At 38.5% G+C, this 22,843-nt stretch overlaps 1 protein-coding gene across 12 annotated transcripts in view; it reads left to right on the plus strand.

Moving 5' to 3' along the window:
- The window catches only part of HIPK3 (homeodomain interacting protein kinase 3), a 109,064-nt gene that overhangs the window by 80,731 nt on the left and 5,490 nt on the right, over positions 1–22,843 (plus strand). For 4 of the 12 annotated variants that reach the window (XM_054240742.2, XM_078340819.1, XM_078340817.1 and 1 more), the window contains 10 exons: positions 937–1,056; positions 2,161–2,247; positions 2,757–2,941; positions 5,594–5,753; positions 6,197–6,320; positions 18,697–18,818; positions 19,030–19,157; positions 19,258–19,419; positions 19,924–20,220; positions 20,531–20,671. In XM_054240742.2, coding sequence (XP_054096717.2) covers positions 937–1,056; positions 2,161–2,247; positions 2,757–2,941; positions 5,594–5,753; positions 6,197–6,320; positions 18,697–18,818; positions 19,030–19,157; positions 19,258–19,419; positions 19,924–20,220; positions 20,531–20,671 — 1,526 coding nt within the window. Of the gene's footprint in view, positions 1–936; positions 1,057–2,160; positions 2,248–2,756; positions 2,942–5,593; positions 5,754–6,196; positions 6,321–18,696; positions 18,819–19,029; positions 19,158–19,257; positions 19,420–19,571; positions 19,635–19,923; positions 20,221–20,530; positions 20,672–22,843 lie in introns of all 12 variants that reach the window. The other 8 variants (XM_017978002.4, XM_078340820.1, XM_078340821.1 and 5 more) reach the window with 3 other exon arrangements.

Below are 22,843 nucleotides of genomic sequence, written 5' to 3' on the forward strand. Positions count from 1 at the left end.
CTAATTTTTTATATTTTAGTAGAGATGGGGTTTCACTATGTTGGCCAGGATGGTCTTGATCTCTTGACCTCATGATCTGCCCGCCTCAGCCTCCCAAAGTGCTGGGATTACAGGCGTGAGCCACCGCACGCGGCGCAGCTGGTAGTTTTTAGTATCATCCTTGGGAGAACCCATCAACTACCATGCCTCTTCCCTTAGAGACACAGCTGTGTATATATCAGTGTCTCAAAGAAGTGTTCCCTCTAAACTCCCATTATAGTAATTCACTCAGTCTTGATCAATCTAAATCTCTTTTGAATCCATTCCTTCTCTATCCCCATTCATTATCTCAGTTCAGACCCTCTTTATTTCTTCTCTGGCTTTATCCCCTCACCTATTGTCAGACAACACTTTAAAAATGTAAGCTGTCAATTTCCTGCTGAAATTTCTCTAGTGGTTTCCCATCATTATTACCTCCTGGCATAGAATCGAAATTTCTTAATTTGCTGATAAAGTTTTACCTGCTAGTTTAATTTCATCTCTTACCATTCTCCATTCGTGAAACTCTGTACTTCTAGTCTTTGAATGTGAGGGTATTCTCTCTTGATTTTCCATATTTACACATACTGTAACTTTAGCATAATTTTCCCTCACCCTTCCAGTGCTAACTCCTGTTTGTCCTTTAACACCAAACTTGAGCATCACCTCTTCTAGAACTTTACCTGACCACAATTAGTTTAGCTCTATGCCTTTTCTGTCTATCAAACATGCATTTCTTATGATACTTATAATTCTGTGTTATAATTGTTTCTATATATATTTTCCACTAGACATTGCATTTCTTGAGGGCATAGACTATGTATTTTCATACCTGCCTTAACGTATAGCCTAGTGTCTGACTTAAGTGTTCTGTCACATGAAAGAATAAACTATTCTGTTCTGTAAATTATTTTTCAGATTCGATACATTTCTCAGACTCAAGGTTTACCAGGAGAACAGTTGTTAAACGTGGGCACGAAATCCACAAGATTTTTTTGCAAAGAAACAGATATGTCTCATTCTTGTTGGAGATTAAAGGTAATTTATTAAAAAATAGAATATTTAGAAGAATTATTTTCGAAGATGCCTCATGCATGCATCATACCTTCCATGTCTATTTATGTTTTATTACATTTCTTCCTTCTTTTGAATTTTCATTTTTGGCTCTTCCTGCTTTATTTTTTTTTCAGTTTTTATTTTTTTAAGACAGCATCTCTCTCTCTCGCCCAGGCTGGAGTGCAGTGGTGTGATATTTACTCACTGTAACCTCTGCCTCCTGGGTTCAAGTGATTTGCCTGCCTCAGCCTCCTGAGTAGCTGGGGTTATAGGTGCTTGCTACCATGCTCGGCTAATTTTTGTATTTTTATTAGAGATGGGGTTTCACCACGTTGGCTAGGCTGACCTTGTGATCTGCCCACCTTGGCCTCCAAAGTATTGGGATTACAGGCCTGAGCCACTGTGCCTGGCCTCCTTCCTTCTTTAAAAAGAAAGCCCTCTTAACATAACTTCACGTACTCTCTAATTCAACAACATAATTATTAATTCATCTTACATTTTTAAAAACTTTCATGTGTATAACTACATTTGTGTTGTATGTTTATCTTCTCAGTTCTACATCATTACACTTTATAGAAGGACTGAATCTAATCTCTTATTACATATCCCAAGTGTGCTAAGATCTTTGGGGGAATCAGTAAATCCTCAATAATTGACATGATTAGTTCTTTTCTTTTTTTTTTTTGAGATGGAGTCTTGCTCCTGTCACCAGGCTGGAGTGCGGTGGCGCGGTCTTGACTCACTGCAACCTCTGCCTCCTGGGTTCGAGCGATTCTCCTGACTCAGCTTCCCTAGTAGCTGGGACTACAGGCACACACGCCCACATGCCCAGCTTATTTTTGTATTTTTAGTAGAGACGGGGTTTTACCATATTGGTGTTATGTTTGTAATATTTTTCTTGGCCTGAACCAAGCAATTCTCATTTTTTTGCATATACTTTAAAAATACATTTTTAATAGTTACTCTTTTGAAATTACTATTTGCCTTAGAATATTTAATATATTAGACTAAATGTGCCAGGATTAAAGAAATTTGCATGTTGTGGGTAGTAATATATTCTTTGTTCCTTTTGGTATATGCAATCAGACATTGGAAGAGCATGAGGCAGAGACAGGAATGAAGTCTAAAGAAGCCAGAAAATACATTTTCAACAGTCTGGATGATATAGCGCATGTGAGTACCATAGCCACATTTGTTAGTCTTATATGCTTAGATGGTAGACTTGAATACCAAGGGGCCCAAAACATGTTACTCAGTTTTCAAATGGCTATAGAGTCCATGCTATTAAGTTTTTCAAATGAAATTGATTCTATTTTCAACCTTTCAGGAACTAAATTGCATTTGTTGTAATCAAAATTTTAATTTAACTATTCTATTCTTTAGTAAAAAAGTATTTGCTTTGAAAGAAAAAAATCCCCTTAGCTAACAGATTTCTTTTCCCTATATTTCATTAGAAATAGATAATAGTTTAATTTAAAAAATCTTCTTTTATCCTTTGAATCCTATGTGGTACCTCAACACATCTTGAGGATTTGTTAATATTAATTGTTCTTTGTTTTAAGATAATTGTAGTTCTCTCTCCTTTCCTGTGTTGTGATTTTTGTTTTCTTTTTTAACTATGGAATTTATACTACTCTCTCTGACTTATTTTTACTTAATGGCTTGAAATTTTTATTTCTTAGGTGAACACGGTGATGGATTTGGAAGGAAGTGATCTTTTGGCTGAGAAAGCTGATAGAAGAGAATTTGTTAGTCTGTTGAAGAAAATGTTGCTGATTGATGCAGATTTAAGAATTACTCCAGCTGAGACTTTGAACCATCCTTTTGTTAATATGAAACATCTTCTAGATTTTCCTCATAGCAACCAGTATGTTACTTAAGATCTTTTAAAGTGCTTCTAAAAAAAAATAAGTCTATAGAAAAATCACTGCATCAGAGAAATTACTTTTCTTCATTAAATACAAGTAACCTGAGTCAAAAGAGGCTAAGCTAACTTGACCAAGTTCACATACACTAGTAAATGTCAGGGAACTAGAATCCAAGTCTGAATTGCAGTCCAGAGTTCCTTCTCCAAAATGCCATGCTAAGTAAGACTGAGTGGTTTTGGTTTTATTATACATGACTTTCATACCTTAATAATCAGGCTTATATAAAAGGAAATGATAAGAGTTTTCTCTTTCAAGTCACATTTCAGTTTTCATTGACCTTAGATTCTATCATATTTTGAGTCCTGCAGCTTCCATTTTACATCGTTGCCCCACAACTTTTGCTTTCCTTTTTCCTCTCCGGTATTGTGAAGGAAAGGAGGTTTTTCTTTTCTTTTTTTTTGACTGTTTCTGATTTAATTTTTTTTTTTTTTAAATTTTTTATTGCATTTTAGGTTTTGGGGTACATGAGCAGAGCATGCAAGACAGTTGCGTAGGTACATACATGGCAGTGTGTTTTGCTTCCTTTCTCCCCTTCACCCACATTTGGCATTTCTCCCCAGGCTATCCCTCCCCACCGCCCCCTCCCACTGGCCCTCCCCATTTCCCCCCAATAGACCCCAGTGTTTAGTACTCCCCTCCCTGTGTCCATGTGTTCTCATTTTTCATCACCCGCCTATGAGTGAGAATATGCGGTGTTTCATTTTCTGTTCTTGTGTCAGTTTGCTGAGGATGATGTTCTCCAGATTCATCCATGTCCCTACAAACGACACAAACTCATCATTTCTGATTGCTGCATAATATTCCATGGTGTATATATGCCACATTTTCCCAATTCAGTCTATTATCAGTGGGCATTTGGGTTGATTCCAGGTCTTTGCTATTGTAAACAGTGCTGCAGTGAACATTCGTGTACATGTGTCCTTATAGTAGAACGATTTATAGTCTTTTGGATATATACCCAGTAATGGGATTGCTGGGTCAAATGGAATTTCTGTTTCTAAGGCCTTGAGGAATCGCCACACTGTCTTCCACAATGGTTGAACTAATTTACACTCCCACCAACAGTGTAAAAGTGTTCCTTTTTCTCCACATCCTCTCCAGCATCTGTTGTCTCCAGATTTTTTAATGATCGCCATTCTAACTGGCGTGAGATGGTATCTCAATGTGGTTTTGATTTGCATCTCTCTGATGACCAGTGACGATGAGCATTTTTTCATATGATTGTTGGCCTCATATATGTCTTCCTTCGTAGTGTCTGTTCATATCCTTTGCCCACTTTTGAATGGGCTTGTTTGTTTTTTTCCTGTAAATCTGTTTGAGTTCTTTGTAAATTCTGGATATCAGCCCTTTGTCAGATGGGTAAACTGCAAAAATTTTTTCCCATTCTGTTGGTTGCCGATTCACTCTAGTGACTGTTTCTTTTGCCGTGCAGAAGCTGTGGAGTTTGATTAGGTCCCATTTGTCTATTTTGGCTTTTGTTGCCAGTGCTTTTGGTGTTTTGGTCATGAAGTCCTTGCCTACTCCTATGTCCTGGATAGTTTTGCCTAGATTTCCTTCTGGGGTTTTTATCGTGCCAGGTCTTGTGTTTATGTCTTTGGAAAGGAGGTTTTTCATGGGTCATTAGATCATGGGTCAGTAAGAAGAATAAATACAAAAATTCCAAAGACCTTAAATATTACAAATTCTTTGTGTTTTGTTTGTTTGTTTTGGAGGCAGGGTCTTTCTCTGTCAGTCGCCCAGGCTGGAATGCAGTGGCACAATCTTGGTTCAGTACAACCTCTGCCTCCCAGGCTTAAGTGATCCTCCTACCTCGGCCTCCTGAGTAGCTAGGACTACAGGCATGTGCCACCATGTCTGGCTAATTTTTTTATAGAGATGGAGTTTCACCATGTCACCCAGGCTGGTCTCAAACTCGTGGGCTCAGGTGATATACCCACTTTGGTCTCCCAAAGTGCTGGTGGGACTACAGGTGTGAGCCACTGCACTGGCCATATCTTACAAATTATTTGAACCCCAGACATGTTTTAGGAGATGAAGGGAGTAAATTTAAGTGACTTAAAACAGCTTCGTTCAGTATTTAAAAAGAAAAAATGAAGAAGACATAGGAATGAATCCAGTATTCATCATTGTGAATTGTTCTTAAAATTGATATTTTTATACAGTCCAGTTACATTTTCCCCTCAAACACTTAAAAACTGTCCTGATGTTTTTCATATACAGTCACTTTGAAAGTAACATGATAGCCACTCTTCAGTACTGTTAATTTAGTGGTGTGGAGATCTAGAAATTTAGGAGAAATTATTTCACATAGGGAGTCATAAAATTATTGCATACTAGCCAAAAAATGCCCTGTTGTTTTATTGTCTTAAGAAAAATATTGCAGAAAATATACATTTACTTGCTCTGAAACATAATCTTTTCTGGTAAGACTTCCTGTTAGAAATATTATTGGAAACAAGCAGATTAAGTGCAAATCATAGGATTTTTTTCTTTTAGGAATAATTTTTTATTCTGTCGATGTACCTCAATTTAAAACTCCTCTAAGCATTTAAAATAATATTATAATACCTTCACTTTTTTTTTTTTTACAGCGTAAAGTCCTGTTTTCATATTATGGATATTTGTAAGTCTCACCTAAATTCATGTGACACAAATAATCACAACAAAACTTCACTTTTAAGATCAGTTGCTTCAAGCAGTACTGCTACACTGACTGCAAATTTTACTAAAATTGGAACATTAAGAAGTCAGGTAAGAATATGTAGTAATAAATAACTTACGGTCTTTTTTAAATGATTGCTCATTTTACTTCTGGTATACATGGAAGTTTGGTGTCAGTTGTTAAAATGTACAGTGCTAGTGAGGCCTTACTATACCTGTTTTACCAAATCTCTTAAAATTTCAAGGTAGTAATTGGAACATATCTACTCAAATACATTTTTTCCATTCCTCTCTCTCTGAATATCTTTTTCCTGCCCTTCTATGCCACAACTCTACCAAAAGTAGAGGTCAGTAGAATCAGTTTTTAAATTTTAATTTCATCAGCTTGTTTTTGTTCTCATTGTATGAGCAGATTTTAATTGTAGAAACATGATCTTAAGAAGTGTGTTTGAATTCTGTCTATACAGTGTATGTATTTCATTTAGATGACTACTCTATATAATGTGCTCTGTATAATGTGCTGATTGTTTCAGGCATTGACCACATCTGCTCATTCAGTTGTGCACCATGGAATACCTCTGCAGGCAGGAACTGCTCAGTTTGGTTGTGGCGATGCTTTTCAGCAGACATTGATTATCTGTCCCCCAGCTATTCAGGGTAATCTTTTATTTAAATTTTGCTTTGAATCTAGGTATGCATTATTTTAAAATAAGTTTAGGAATCTGTTCATGAAATATGTTGCATAATTTTTGCTACATTTAGTGCTACATTTGCATTTAATTTAAGCTCCTCAGGCCAGGCGTGGTGTCTCACACCTGTAATCCCAGCACTTTGGGAAGCTGAGATGGGTGGATCACTTGAGGCCAGGAGTTTGAGACCAACCTGGGTGACATGGTGAAACCCCGTCTTTACTAAAAATACAAAAAATAGCCTTGCTATTTAGGTGACACGTGCCTATAGTCCCAGCTACTCAGGGGGCTGAGGCACAAGAATTGCTTGAAACTGGGAAGCGGACGTTGCAGTGAGCCGAGATTGCGCCAGTGCACTCCAGCCTGGGCAACAGAGTGGGACTCTGTCTCAAAAAAAAAAAAAAATTTAAGCTGTTCGATAAGCCTTTAGACCAGTGGCACTAATTTCTGGACTGGAGCTCTATTACAGTCATCACTAACAAAATGGGTCATAAAACAGTTGTATTTCCTGTAAAGTCTAGCATGATAAAATACCTTAATAGGGATTAATGAACTTGGGAAGCTACAGGTTGGCCTATACTGGGTATCACTGCTGTAGATATTTGTCTACCAATACTAAACATTAAAGTGACTGAGAGCTCAGTTATATAAAATTTTGGTCAAAAGAGTTTTGTCCCAAAATATTATAGTTTCATTCTTTTCTGATTGCTTAGGTAATAAATAATGGGTTGATTTTAATTAAATTGCTGTTACTTCATTAGATAAAAACAGCCAATTAAATCCTCAAGTGGAATGAGTGACAGATACCTTTGAAGAGGCTATACATTCCTTTTTTTATTTTTTTTTTGGAGACAAAATTTTGCTCTTGTTGTTTGCCCAGGCTGGAGTGCCATGCCATGATTTCAACCTCTGCCTCCTGGGTTCAAGCGATTCTCTTGCCTCAGCTTCCTGAGTGGCTGAGATTACAGGCATGCACCATCATCCCTGGCTAATTTATATTTTTAGTGGAGATGAGTTTCTTCATGTTGGTCAGGCTGGTCACTTAACTCCCAATCTCAGGTGATCCACCTGCCTTGGCCTCCCAGAGTGCTGGAACTGTAGGCGTGAGCCACCACCTGGCCAGCTATACATTCTGGGAAATCTCTTTGTGGTTCCTAGAGAATGATAGCAGCAAACCTCACTACTGGAATAACTGGACTAAAATGCTACTTCTAAGTCCTTTCCTAGGATTTTGTCCTTGCTAGGCTTTAGCATCTAGTTATGTCTTAATGTAAGAGGTTAATTACAATTGGGGTCGTAAACCAAGATGTCCAACTTAGTGGTGATATTATAGAGAGTAAATGAAAACAGTTGGTGCTAAGTCAGGACCCTGGACTCTAGTTCTGTTTCTCCTGTTTGCTGCATCATTGTAGACTAGTCTGTTTACTTATTTCAGCCTTAGTAAAAGGAAACAGACTGAATAGATAATACATTGGCCATTTCTAACTTCAATATTTTTTGATTCTGAAGGATTATTTGATTGTTATGGTTTTTTTGAGTGTCTCTTTTTTTGAGGCAGTATCTCATTCTGTCTCCTAGGCTTGAGTGCAGTGGCACCATCTTGGGTCACTGCAACCTCCACCTCCTGGGTTCAGGTGATTCTCATGCCTCAGCCTCCTGAGTAGCTGGAATTACAAGTGCGTGCCACCGTGTCTGGCTAATTTTGTATTTTTAGTATATGTAGGGTTTGGCCAGGCTGGTTGGTCTCAAACTCCTGACCTCTAATGATCTGCCCATCTCAGCCTCTCACAGTGCTGAGATTACAGTCATGAGCCATGGTGCCTGGCCTCTGATGTTTTAATTTAAGCATTCAGCAACTCTAAATTTTTTTTTTAATTTTAATATTTCTCATAGTACCAAATAAAAAAACAAGAATATGTTTGTTGATTTGCTGGTAATGAAAGATGTCAAAACAAGTCAAATGCTTAGTTACTGTTGTTTTATCAGGGTGGCTTTATTTTCATTGTTTTTATATATTGGGTTTTCAAATAAGGTCTCATTGGGAGAAAGATTTGTATCACAGAAAGTGTAATGCAAGGAGAACTTAGATGGTTGACTCTGAAGGTGAAATTGTGGCCCAGTGGCCACAGTGGTGATCTCTGAGTATCTATAACAGTGACATTTGCATTACTTTCTGGTAATAGAATCATTATAGTGTTAGCAATAATAGATGCTAACAATATGATGCTGGTGTGCTTTTCAGTTTTTTTCCCCCAACTGTTTATTATAAGAATTTCAAACATATAGAAAAGTTGAAAGAATATGTTTTCTACTATAGATTAAACAGGTATTAATATTTTACCATCTTTACACTACAAGTCTACCTACCTACCTATAGTGCACATACATATACTATTTGAAATTAAATGGTAGATTTTATGACACTACTTCTAAATTTTAGCATGCAAGATTGGTGCTTTAAAAAATTTTTTTAAATCTGTTATTACTTGTGTTATCTTGACAAATGCATTCTCACTTAGATTTATAATCTATACTAGCAAGTAGGTTCTTTGGTTCTAGTAATCCCACCCATGCACCAAAATCAGTTTGAGGGTGACCACCTATATTGTATATTTCATGAAGATTTGGAATAGCAGTGTTTTTTTTTTCAGAGCCTAGCTTCTGTAGCAAAAACTTAAGAGCCTGCTGAGACACATTTCTAAATAGCGTTGACATCATTTTCAAAACATTTCAATGAGGTTAGACAAATCTTTTACCTTTTTTATTTTCCTTTTTTTGAGATGGAGTCTTGCTCTGTCTCTCAGGCTGGAGAGCAATGGTGCGATCTCAGCTCACTGCAACCTCTGCCTCCCAGGTTCAAGCGATTCTCTTTCTTCAGCCTCCTGAGTAGCTGGGATTACAGGCATGTACCACCATGCCCGGCTAATTTTGTATTTTTTAAATTGCATTTTAGGTTTTGGGGTACATGTGCAGAACATGCAAGATAGTTGCATAGGTACACACATGGCAGTGTGATTTGCTGTCTTCCTCCCCTTCACCCACATCTGGCATTTCTCCCCATGCTATCCCTCCCCAGCTCCCCCGCCCACCGCGGTCGCTGCCCTATTCCCCCCAATAGACCCAAGTGTGTAGTGCTCCCCTCCCTGTGTCCATGTGTTCTCATTGTTCATCACCCACCTATGAGTGAGAATATGCTGTATTTCATTTTCTGTTCTTGTGTCTGTTTGCTGAGAATGATGTTCTCCAGATTCATCCATGTCCCTACAAAGGACATGAACTCATCGTTTTTGATGGCTGCATAATATTCCATGGTGTATATGTGCCTCATTTTTCCAGTCCAGTCTGTCATCGTTGGGCATTTGGGTTGGTTGCAGGTCTTTGCTATTGTAATCAGTGCTGCAATGAACATTCGTGTGCATGTGTCCTTATAGTAGACCGATTTATAGTCCTTTGGATATATACCCAGTAATGGGATTGCTGGGTCAAATGGAATTTCTATTTCTAGGTCCTTGAGGAATCGCCACACTGTCTTCCACAATGGTTGAACTAATTTACACTCCCACCAGCAGTGTAGAGGTGTTCCTATTTCTCCACATCCTCTCCAGCATCTGTTGTCTCCAGATTTTTTAATGATCACCATTCTAACAGGCGTGAGATGGTATCTCAATGTAGTTTTGATTATTTGCATTTCTCTGATGACCAATGATGATGAGCATTTTTTCATATGTTTGTTGGCCTCATGTATGTCTTCTTTTGTAAAGTGTCTGTTCATATCCTTTGCCCATTTTTGAATGGGCTTGTTTGTTTTTTTCTTGTAAATCTGTTTTAGTTCTTTGTAAATTCTGGATATCAGCGCTTTGTCAGATGGGTAAACTGCAAAAATTTTTTCCCATTCTGTTGGTTGCCAGTTCACTCTAGTGACTGTTTCTTTTGCTGTGCAGAAGCTGTGGAGTTTGATTAGGTCCCATTTGTCTATTTTGGCTTTTGTTGCCAATGCTTTTGGTGTTTTGGTCATGAAGTCCTTGCCTACTCCTATGTCCTGAATGGTTTTGCCTAGATTTTCTTCTAGGGTTTTTATGGTGCCGGGTCTTATGTTTAAGTCTTTAATCCATCTGGAGTTAATTTTAGTGTAAGGTGTCAGGAAGGGGTCCAGTTTCTGCTTTCTGCACATGGCTAGCCAGTTTTCCCAACACCATTTATTGAACAGGGAATCCTTTCCCCATTGCTTGTTTTTGTCAGGTTTATCAAAGATTGTATGGTTGTAGATATGCTGTGTTGCCTCCAATGCCTCTGTTCTGTTCCATTGATCTATATCTCTGTTTTGGTACCAGTACCATGCTGTTTTGATTACTGTAGCCTTGTAATATAGTTTGAAGTCCAGTAGCGTGATGCCTCCCGCTGTGTTCTTTTTGCTTAGAATCAACTTGACTATGCGGGCTCTCTTTTGGTTCCATATGAAGTTCATGGTGATTTTTTCCAGTTCTGTGAAGAAAGTCAAAGGTAGCTTGATGGGGATAGCATTGATTCTGTAAATTACTTTGGGCAATATAGCCATTTTCACGATATTGATTCTTCCTAACCATGAACATGGAATGTTTCTCCATCTGTTTGTGTCCTCTCTTATTTCGTTGAGCAGTGGTTTGTAGTTTTCCTTGAAGAGGTCCCTTACGTGCCTTGTAAGTTGTATTCCTAGGTATTTTATTCTCTTTGTAGCAATTGTGAATGGCAGTTTGTTCTTGATTTGGCTCTCTTTAAGTCTGTTATTGGTGTAGAGGAGGCTTGTGATTTTTGCACATTGATTTTATATCCTGAGACTTTGCTGAAGTTACTTATCAGTTTCAGGAGTTTTTGGGCTGAGGCGATGGGGTCTTCTAAGTATACTATCATGTTGTCTGCAAATAGAGACAATTTGGCTTCCACCTTTCCTATTTGAATGCCCTTTATTTCTTTTTCTTGCCTGATTGCTGTGGCTAGAACTTCCAGTACTATTTTGAATAGGAGTGGTGAAAGAGGGCATCCTTGTCTAGTGCCGGATTTCAAAGGCAATGCTTCCAGTTTTTGTCCATTCAGTATGATATTAGCTGTTGGTTTGTTGTAAATAGCTTTTATTACTTTGAGATACATTCCATCAATACTGAGTTTATTGAGGGTTTTTAGCATAAAGGGCTGTTGAATTTTGTCAAATGCCTTCTCTGCGTCAATTGAGATAATCACGTGGTTTTTGGTTTTGGTTCTGTTTATGTGGTTAATTACGTTTATAGACTTGCGTATGTTGAACCAGCATACGCAAGTCCATTCATCCCCGGGATGAATCCTACTTGATAAGTTTTTTGATGTGCTGTTGTAATCGGCTTGCCAATATTTTATTGAAGATTTTTGCATCTATGTTCATCATGGTATTGGCCTGAAGTTTTCTTTTCTTGTTGAGTCTCTGCCGGGTTTTGGTATCAGGATGATGTTGGTCTCATAAAATGATTAGGGAAGGATTCCCTATTTTTGAATTATTTGGAATAGTTTCAAAGGAATGGTACCAGCTCCTCTTTGTGTGTCTGGTAGAATTCCGCTGTGAACCCATCTGGACCTGGGCTTTTTTTGTGTGGTAGGTTCTTAATTGCTGCCTCGACTTCTGCCCTTATTATTGGTCTATTCATAGTTTCAGCTTCCTCCTGGTTTAGGCTTGGGAGGACACAGGTGTCCAGGAATTTATCCATTTCTTCCAGGTTTACTAGTTTATGTGCATAGAGTTGTTTGTAATATTCTTAGATGATGGTTTGAATTTCTATGAAATCTGTGGTGATTTCCCCTTTATCATTTTTTATTGTATCTATTTGGTTGTTCTCTCTTTTCTTTTTTATCAGTCTGGCTAGTGTTCTATTTGGTTGATCTTTTCAAAAAACCAGCTCTTGGATTTATTGATTTTTTGAAGGGTTTTTCGTGTCTCTGTCTCCTTCAGTTCTGCTCTAATCTTAGTTATTTCTTGTCTTCTGCTAGGTTTTGAGTTTTTTTGATCTTGCTCCTCCAGCTCTTTCCATTTTGACGTTAGGGTGTCAATTTTGGATCTCTCCACTCTTCTCATGTGGGCACTTATAGTTACATATTTTCCTCTAGAGACTGCTTTAAACGTGTCCTAGAGATTCTGGTATGTTGTGTCTTCATTCTTGTTGGTTTCGAAGAACTTCTTTATTTCTGCCTTCATTTCATTGTTAATCCAGTCAACATTCAAGAGCCAGTTGTTCAGTTTCCATGAAGCTGTGCGGTTTTGAGTTTGTTTCTGAATTCTGAGTTCTAACTTGATTTCACTATGGTCTGAGAGACTGTTCATTATGATTTCAGTTGTTTTGCATTTGCTGATGAGTGATTTACTTCCAATTATGTGGTCAGTTTTAGAGTAGGTGTGATGTGGTGCTGAGAAGAATGTATATTCTGTGGATTTGGGGTGGAGAGTTCTGTATATGTCTATCAGGTTTGCTTCTTCCAGGTCTGAGTTCAAGTCCTGGATATCCGTTAATTTTCTCTTTGGTTGATCTGTCTAATATTGACAGTGAGTGTTAAAGTCTCCCACTATTATTGTGTGGGAGTCTAAGTCTCTTTGTAAGTCATTAATAACTTGCCTTATATATCTGGGTGCTCCTGTATTGGGTCCATATATATTTAGGATCGTTAGCTCTTCTTGTTGCATTGATCCTTTTACCATTATGTAATGTCCTTCATTGTGTCTTTTGATCTTTGTTGGCCTAAAGTCTATTTTATCAGAGACGAGAATTGCAACTTCTGCTTTTTTTTTGCTCTCCATTTGCTTGGTAAATCTTCTTCCATCCCTTTATTTTGAGCCTTTGTGTATCCTTGCATGTGAGATGGGTTTCCTGGATACAGCACACCAATGGGTTTTGGCTTTTTATCCAATTTGCCAGTCTGTGTCTTTTGATTGGTGCATTTAGCCCATTTACATTTAGGGATTGTTATGTGTAAATTTGATACTGCCATTTTGATGCTAGCTGACTGTTTTGCCCGTTAGTTGATGCAGATTCTTCATTTTGTTGATGCTCTTTAGCATTTGGTATGTTTTTGGAATGGCTGGTAGTGGTTGTTCCTTTCTATGTGTAGTGCCTCTTTCAGGAGCTCTTGTAAAGCAGGCCTGGTGGTGACAAAATCTCTGAGTACTCGCTTGTTCACAAAGGATTTTATTTTTCCTTCACTTCTGAAGCTCAGTTTGGCTGGATATGAAATTCTGGGTTGAAAGTTCTTTTCTTTAAGGATGTTGAATATTGGCCCCCACTCTCTTCTGGCTTGTAGAGTTTCTGCCGAGAGATCTGCTGTGAGTCTGATGGGCTTCCCTTTGTGGGTGACCCGACCTTTCTCTCTGGCTGCCTGTAGCATTTTCTCCTTCTTTTCAACCCTGGTGAATGACCATTATGTGCCTTGGGGTTGCTCTTCTTGCGGAATATCTTTGTGATGTTGTCTGTATTTCCTGGACTTGAATATTGGCCTGCCTTGCTAGGTTGGGGAAATTTTCCTGGATAATATCCTGAAGAGTATTTTCAGCTTGGATTCATTCTCATTCTCTTCGTCACATTCAGGTACACCTATCAAATGTAGATTAGGTCTCTTCACATAGTCCCACATTTCTTGGAGACTTTGTTCATTCCTTTTTGCGCTTTTTCTCTAATCTTGTCTTCTCGTTTTATTTCATTGAGTTGATCTTCAATTTCTGATATCCTTTCTTCTGCTTGGTCAATTCGGCTATTGAAACTTGTGTATGCTTTGCAAAGTTCTTGTGTTGTGTTTTTCAGCTCCTTCAGTTCACTCATATTCCTCTCTAAGTTGTCCATTCTTGTTATCATTTCGTCAAATCTTTTTTCAAGGTTCTTAGTTTCTTTGCATTGAGTTAGAAAATGTTCTTTTAGCTCATGGAAGTTTCTCATTACCCACCTTCTGAAGTCTGATTCTGTCATTTCATCACACTCATTCTCCGTCCAGCTTTGTTCCCTTGCTGGTGAGGAGTTCTGGTCCCTTGTAGGAGTCGAGGTGTTCTAGTTTCAGGTGTTTTCTTCCTTTTTGCCCTGGTTTCTTCCCATCTTTGTGGATTTATCCACCTGTCTGAGTAGTTGCTGATTTTCTGATTGGGTCTCTGAGTGGACGTCCAGATTGTTGATGATGAAGTATTTCTGTTTCTTAGTTTTCCTTCTAACAGTCTGGCCCCTCTGCTGTAGGACTGCTGAGGTCCACTCCAGGCCCTGCTTGCCTGGGGTATACCTGTAGCAGCTGCGGAACTGTGAGGGTTGCTACCCGTTTCTTCTTCTGCTATCTTTGTCCCTGAATGATGCCCGCCAAATGTCAGTCTGATCAGTCCTTTGTGAGGTGACTCTTTGGATATACGGGGCTCAGGGAGCTGCTTGAGGTGACTGTCTGTACTTTATACTTGAGGAGACAGTCTGTACTTTATAGGAGCTCAAGTGTTGAGCTGTGAGCTCCGTTGTTCATTCAGGGCTGCTAGGCAGGTACGTTTAAGTCTGCTGCAGCAGAACTCATAAAGCCCCCTTTTTTTTTCCTCAGGTGCTCTGTCCCAGGGAGTTAGGGCTTTATTTATGAGTATCCATTGCACTGTCCTGCCCAGCAAGGAGGCAGTCTAATCACTGCTTGCCTATAGTGGCTATGCTGAGCTGCCGTAGGCTCTGCCCTGCTGCTGTGTGTGATTCCCTGTAGTCCTGTTTATACGGGTGTGGTTAGAGCTGCTGTGGTGATGATGGCCTGCCTCTGTAGTGGCGGACTCTCTCTGTTATGGCGGGTTGCCTCAGCAACGGCAGGCTGCATCATCAATGGCAGTGCACCTCCATAGGGGTCGAGTGCCTTGGTAATGGTGGACGCCCCTCCCCCTCCGAGCTGCACCATCCTGGGTTCAGCTGTGCTTGCCCTGAAACTCTCAACCCCAAGCGTTTCCAATTGTTGTTTTGTTTGTTTTTGTGGGGGTGGGACCCGCCGAGCCTGATCACCTGGCTCCCTGCCTCAGAGCCCTTTTTTTTTTCAAGTTAAACGGTTGACTCTCCCCCAGGTGTTCCAGTCGTCTGCTGAAAGGGCACCAGGATCTGTGTGATTTCCCATGCAGCAACCCACTGCGCTGGCTGGAACCACGTTGCTGCCCGGGAATCCCCTGGCCTGGTTTTCTGTTTAAGTCCCGTTTAATCAGATGAATGTGCTAATCTGCCTTCCGAAATCTCCAATTGCCGGTTTAACAGGGCAACCAAACCAGTGTATTTTGTACGGAGTGTCGCTGCACCGCGGCCCTGGCCCAAATAGTCGCGCCAACCCAAACAGCTGCGCTGGTGGCCCATGCAGCTCCTACACCTGGGAATCTCCTGGTCTGTGGGCAATAAAGATCCATCTGGAAATGTGATGTCCACTCACCATCTGCGGTTTCACTGGAAGCTGCAATCCTGAGTTGGTCCTACAGCGCCATCTAATTTTGTATTTTTAATAGTGACGGGGTTTCTCCATGTTGGTCAGGCTGGTCCCGAACTCCCAACCTCAGTTGATCCACCCACCTCAGCCTCCCAAAGTGCTGGGATTACAAGCATGAGCCACCATGCCTGGCTTATCTTTTTATATGGCTTATAATTGATGAAAAGTTAGAAAACTTTCTGTGCATGTAGTAACAAATGTATGAATGGTTTATAATATGGGATAACTGAAAGAAAAGAATTAAATACCATAGACACATTAACCCACTAAATGTCAAGAACAGTACTTTTGAATTATAATTGCTAGTGAGAGGAAGCACAGTATGTGTTAGCTTATATAACAGGTGCAGTTGCAGCAGCAGGACAGGTAGGCTCTGTAAATATGTTGTTTCTTAGTATAATGTCTGCCTTAGGAATGAAAGCACTCCCTCTAATCAGTCTTAGCATCTGATGTGTAGATGTTATGTAGAAAACGTAATGTAAAAAATTTCAGCATTTGGCTTCTTGCCCCTCCCCTTCATTTACTCCTTCCCTTCAGCATTTGCCAATTCATTTACAAGAAACATTTAAAAACAATTATTGGGCAGCTATTGGGGATAGCAAATATGGCACATTGTGGTTTGTATTTTAAAATAAACTTTATGTCTATCCCTTTCACTTAAAAATTTTACCTGGGAGCTATCATGTTTAGGTAATGCATTTCATGTATTTTAGATATTGTAATATATAGTTATAGGTGTATAAATGCTATATCCATAAGACTGTGCTTATTTTTAAAAATAAGCTTATTTTTAAAAATTAGCTAAGCTTTTATTTAACATATCTGAATATTAGTTTTTATGTATTAAACAAGCTTCTAAAATTATTTAGTGACCTGAAAAGTTAGGTATTCATCCCCTCTAGATGACTACTATATTAGAGTAAAATATATTCCAGCAAAATTCTTTTCTGTTATACTAAAATAATATTCATGAGCTTTTTATGCCTGGTTTTCCAATTGTTAAAGCAAATATAATCAAACAAAGATAAGGTTTCAGCTAACCTACTAAGCATATAAAAATTGAGATCTTAACCCACTGTTGAATCTGATAAAAAAATCAGATCTCCTGTGGAGAGAGTATATAGGAGAATCCTTCTCATCTTAAGGCATTGCTTGTGGAGAATTTACAGGCAATGAGATTTTTGTTCAGATTTGGGAATTTGCTCTGTCTGTTCATTCTTGTGAAAGTGAAGAGATTTTTTTTTTTTCTTCTTGAAGAGATTGTCTGTTGCTGAAATATATCTACACTGCCTAGGTGCGCTTATAGTCCATGTCTTGGAGAATTGGATAATCAAGACATGCTTTTTAGAAGGAGTAAGAAGATTTTTATTAAACTTGACTCATACCTGGCTCTTTAGGTGGAGCACAGAGAGGCAGAACACCTTGGTAGTAAGATAACAGTTTCAGTGAAGAAAATAAACAGGCTGAAATGGTCATTCGCTTTAGGATTAACACTTGTGTCAATGAAATAGAAAATTTGAGGTGGTTTTACAATAGAGAAAGAGAACAATTGTATTTTTCTCTGTCACTGAAGAGAAACACTCAACATCACTTTTATCCCAAAATTGATTATATTTAAATAACCTGCAAACACATGTTGAAAGTAACTGCTACAATAAACTGGCATTATGAAATAGTGAAATAATAAGTTAATGTATTTTCTATCTTTGGGGATGTCCCTAAAATCTTTCAAAACTTTAAGTTGGAATGGATACTACTTTGCTCTCTCAAAGTCCAATATTTGTAAGACTTAATATTTGCAAGGTGCTTTGCAGGGAATAAAAAGATATATTAACATTATAGTAACATTAACAGGATTAACATGTCTGGTAATCCTACTTTCTAATTTTTCTAGTGGGCAAACAAAATAGTAGCATGTTTGTTCTGGAGTTCCAGCAGCTCTCTGCTAAGAATACTTGTCAATTAAGCCTCACTGGGGAAACCTTAGTTCTATCATCAAATTAGGTAGATTAGGTTAGTTTTGCCTTTCCTTTGGACGTTGAAATGAGTGTGCCATCCCTGAATTTTCATCCATTATGTGAACCATTAACTCCATTAAATTATGAAGTTGTGATGCATTTGTTTTGTTGACAAGAGCATAAGGTTCTGTCACAGTTTTAAAGAAGATACTAGGGATAGCTAAAAGTTTATATGAAAAGAAGAACATTTACCTGCTAGGTTGTCAGCATACTAAGCCAGATTCATCTTTCCAGATGGAGCTGTTTACAAAGGAAAATAAAGCTTCAATAGCAAACTTTAATAAGAGATGAGAAGTTTCAAGAAAATTAAATGGTTCAACTTTGTAGTATGCATTTTGAAATAGAAAGAGGAAATTTAAAATAAATTTTGGAATGTTGTATATCACAAGGTAGACAAGAAGTACCTCATTTTCCTAATAGATTGCTCTGTTAGTGTTATGAAATTTTTATGCAGAGAATGGTTTTATAACTCCAATCAAGGGTGGATATGGCAGCTCATACCTGTAATACTAGAAATTTGGGAGGCTGAGGCAGGAGGATTACTTGATCCCCCAGGAGTGCAAGACCAGCCTGGGCAACATAGATAGACTCTGTCTCTACCAAAAATTAAAGAAATTAGCTGGGCATGGTGGTGCATGCCTGTGGTCCCAGCTACTCAAAAGGTTGAGGTGGGAGGATCCACTTGAGTACAGGAGGTTGAGGCTACAGTGTGGATCGTGCCACTGTGATCCAGTCTGAGCAACAGAGTGAGGCCCTGTCTTAAAAAAAAAAAAAATCTGTCAGAATTTAAGCAATTCTTTACATTTAAAATAATTGTATAAGTTAAATAAGAGGAAGATTTTTTAATTTGATAACTGTTCTGTTTCACAGGTATTCCTTCAACACATGGTAAACCCACTAGTTATTCAATAAGGGTAGATAATACAGTTCCACTTGTAACTCAGGCCCCAGCTGTGCCGCCACTACAGATCCGACCAAGAGTTCTTTCACAGGTTGGTAATAATTCATTTTTTGCCATTTATCAGCTTGTGCTGTTGGGAAATAATGAAAATTACCTGGATAGGGATTTAATCCATTTTATAGGTTATTGAGTTTAATGTTTATAATTGTTAGCTGTTATTTTAGATAGTTTTGAGTTTAAGAGATGGTCAAGTTGAATTACTTACAATGTGTTAGTTTTTCTGTTGTTTTACTTTGATGCAGCAGACGTGGTCTGGTAGAACACAGCAGATGCTGTTGCCTGCCTGGCAACAGGTACCACCCATGGCTCCTGCTACTACGACACTAACTTCTGAGAGTGTAGCTGGTTCACAAAGGCTTGGAGACTGGGGGTAAGCTGAAAACAAAAGTGCTTCTTTGTGAATAGTTTGCAAAATAGATCATGATTAAAGAAAGATCTTGATTAAAAACATTTTCTGAACTTCTCTGTAGGAAGATTATTTCATGCAGCAATCAGTATAACTCAGTGATACCGCAACCTCTCCTGACCAATCAGATAACTTTATCTGCCCCTCAGCCAGTTAGTGTGGGGATTGCACATGTTGTCTGGCCTCAGCCTGCCACTACCAAGAAAAATAAACTGTGCCAGAACAGGTTGGTATTGGTGCTTTAATCTTCCTCTGCATTTTGAGAATCTTTAAAATGAATTTTGCATGTACACTTAAGGGTCACTCTGTTGTATTCAAAATGACCTCTTTTATAGCTTTATTATAAACACTAAGCCAGCTCCCTTCTCAATTTCTCAGAGGTATTTTGGTAAAACTAATGGAATGGGAGCCAGGAAGAGAGGAAATAAATGCTTTCAGTTGGTAAGATTGTCTTCATTGCCCTTTTGATTTATTATCTACCTGTAATGTAGCAGTTGTAGACATTCAGATCGCACATTTACCAAAAAGTGACTATTTAAATGTATGTAAATGCATTTCTAGATATTTCTAGAGCTATTTTATATTTCAAAAAAACTCATGATCTGTTAGTGTGTTATATCGTGAACTTGAACAAGTGAAGGTTCGCATTTTTCAGTTTAACAAGATCTCTTATAAAATTGATTATACATATTTTGATTGTAGAAATTATAAATTATTCCTTTGGTTGCAGGAGTAATTCATTGCAGAATACCAATATCCCACATTCAGCATTTATTTCTCCAAAGATAATTAATGGGAAAGATGTCGAGGAAGTAAGTTGTATAGAAACACAGGACAATCAGAACACAGAAGGAGAGGCAAGAAATTGCTGTGAAACATCTATCAGACAGGACTCCGATTCATCAGTTTCAGACAAACAGCGGCAAACCATCATTATTGCTGACTCCCCGAGTCCTGCAGTGAGTGTCATCACTATTAGCAGTGACACTGATGAGGAAGAAACTTCACAGAGACATTCACTCAGAGAGTAAGTGTCAAATGCTGCATCCTCAAAGGATAATGATGGCATCCTCTGGTGTGCCAAAAAACAACTTTCTGTGACTTATTTGTTTGTCAGTGTCCTTTGGAGTAAAACCTTTAAATTAGATACTCCAGTTCTAGACAGGAATTTAGCACAATAATTGTAGCATTTTTCCTGTATTTGTAAGCTTTAACTTTTCATTCATTTAGGTCATTCTTAACAGTTTCATATCCTTAATTAAAGAATGTAAATTTTGGCTATTTGGAGGCTATCTTCTCATATTTGACTCACGTTTTCCTCTTTTCTCTTCCACTAGATGTAAAGGTAGTCTAGATTGTGAAGCTTGCCAGAGCACTTTGAATATTGATCGGATGTGTTCATTAAGTAGTCCTGATAGTACTCTGAGTACCAGCTCCTCAGGGCAGTCAAGCCCATCCCCTTGCAAGAGACCGAATAGGTAAAAGAATCTCAATAATAGTGTATAATACATAGTAAGTCTACTAAAAAGCCTATGATTTCTTTCTGTTGTTGTTTAAATTAATAAGTACCTGCTAATGTACTCCAGTGACTTCTCTCTTGAACACAGTTTTTGAACTAGATCAGTTGTTATAAACACAGGGTTTTATTTTTTTGTTTTTGAGACAGGGTCTTGTTGTATTGCCCAGGCTGGAGTGCAGTAGCATGATCTCAGCTCACAGCAACCTCTGCCTCCCAGGCTCAAGTGATCCTCTTGCCTTAGCCTCTTGAGTAGCTGGGACCACAGGTGCATGCACCCACGCCTGGCTAATTTTTAAATTTTTTGTAGAGACAGGATCTCACCCTGTTGCTCAGGCTGGTCTTGAACCCCTGGGCTCAACCAGTGCTCCCACCTTAGCCTCCCAAAGTGCTGGGATTACAGGTGTCAGCCACCATACCCAACTAAATAATCTTTTTTGGGAGGTGGGGAAAGGGGCAGAGATGAAGTGTCTCCGTCACCCAGGCTGGAGTGCAGTGGTGTGATCTTGGCTCACTGCAACCTCTGTCTCCTCAAGTTGAAGTGATTCTCCTACCTCAACCGCCCATGTAGCTGGGATTACAGATGTCCACCATCATACCTGACTGATTTTTTTGTATTTTTACTAGAGAAGGGGTTTCACCATGTTGGCCAGGCTGGTCTCTTAACTCCTTACCTCAGGTGAACCACCTGTCTCAGCCTCCCAGAGTGCTAGGATTACAGACATGAGCCACCACGCCTGGCCAAATAATCTCTTTTTGAAAGGGTGAAAAAGCCACATTCTTAATTTCAGCCCCACAGACTACTATTGTAACTTAAATTCGGAATAAAAACATACTTTAACAAAATTAAAAAGGAATGTTTTGCATAATGAAGTACTCACTGGCCCACTGTCTGTCTACAGAACATCCACTATGATTTTTTTCTCCCATTGGTAACTAATTTGTTGGATTTTGTCCATATTAACCTGGCTTACCTGTCCTTTGGCCAGCAACATGTACTATTGCTAAATAGTAAGCTTGTCCTAAGCAGAACAAGTTACTAACACATTAAGAGATAAGCCACAGTCTAGGCACAGTGGCCCCACACTTGTAATCCCAGCACTTTGGGAGGCCAAGGTAGGAGGATCACTTAAGACCAAGAGTTCAAGACCGGCCTAGGCAACATAGTAAGACCCACCCTCTTCCATAATTAAAAAAATTAGCTGGAAGTACTCAGGAGGCTGAGATGGGAGGATGATTTGAGCCCTCTAATTTGAGGCTGCAGTGAGCAATGGGAAGCAGAGTGAGACCTTGTCTCTTAGAAAGGAAAGAAGGAGGGGAAGGAAAGAAAGAAAGGAAATCTTTTTTTAGTGGCAACAAACATTTGGAAAGTTTCATGTTTTAATTTTACACGTCTTTTTTTCCTTAGGAAATAGGAAATATGATATTACATATTTATAGCCAAAGCTCTATAGAAGATGTAAAGAAATTTTACCTTTTCTTATAAGTTGCTTATAAAATGATTTGAAAATTGATAATGTATATAATTATACATTCACACGTAAAATAAATGTACAAATGTGCATATAAGATATATAAATAAAAATACAATATTTATGAAAAGAGATGCTCCAAATTTGTAAGTAAGTACGAAATGAGTGGTGAAAATAGACAATAAATGCTGTAGAAATCCCAAGGAGAGAGAGCCTGTTAGGGCCCAAGAATGTCAGAAAGAGAAGAGAAATAGGGGCTCTGTCTAGGCCTGCAGAGGTATGGGGATACCTTTCAGATAACTGGTTAGGTGAAAGGACCCAGATTACCAGGAGACGCACACATCCTGACGTTAGAATTTAATCTGAATATCTAAGTCAAATGCCTATATGTTTGTACATTTCATTTAAATTATCCAGAGAAGTGCCTCTTTTGTCATGTCTTGATGAAATTATCTGGAATTTATAAAGAGGAATTTTATGAGCTGCTACTAAGGATCAAATGAGAAGGGAAAGAAGAAAAAAAGTGCCAAAATGATGTTCCTGAAACGGGACAGAATTAGGTTTAGCAGTTGGAATAGAGAATTAATTTAATGGTCTAGAAATTTTATGAAGAAATGCTGTTGGACAAGGAAAAAGGTATAATTATATATAAAATAACTGAA

The sequence above is a fragment of the Callithrix jacchus genome, chromosome 10 (genome assembly GCF_049354715.1).
Source record: "Callithrix jacchus isolate 240 chromosome 10, calJac240_pri, whole genome shotgun sequence".
Classification (NCBI taxonomy): domain Eukaryota; kingdom Metazoa; phylum Chordata; class Mammalia; order Primates; family Cebidae; genus Callithrix; species Callithrix jacchus.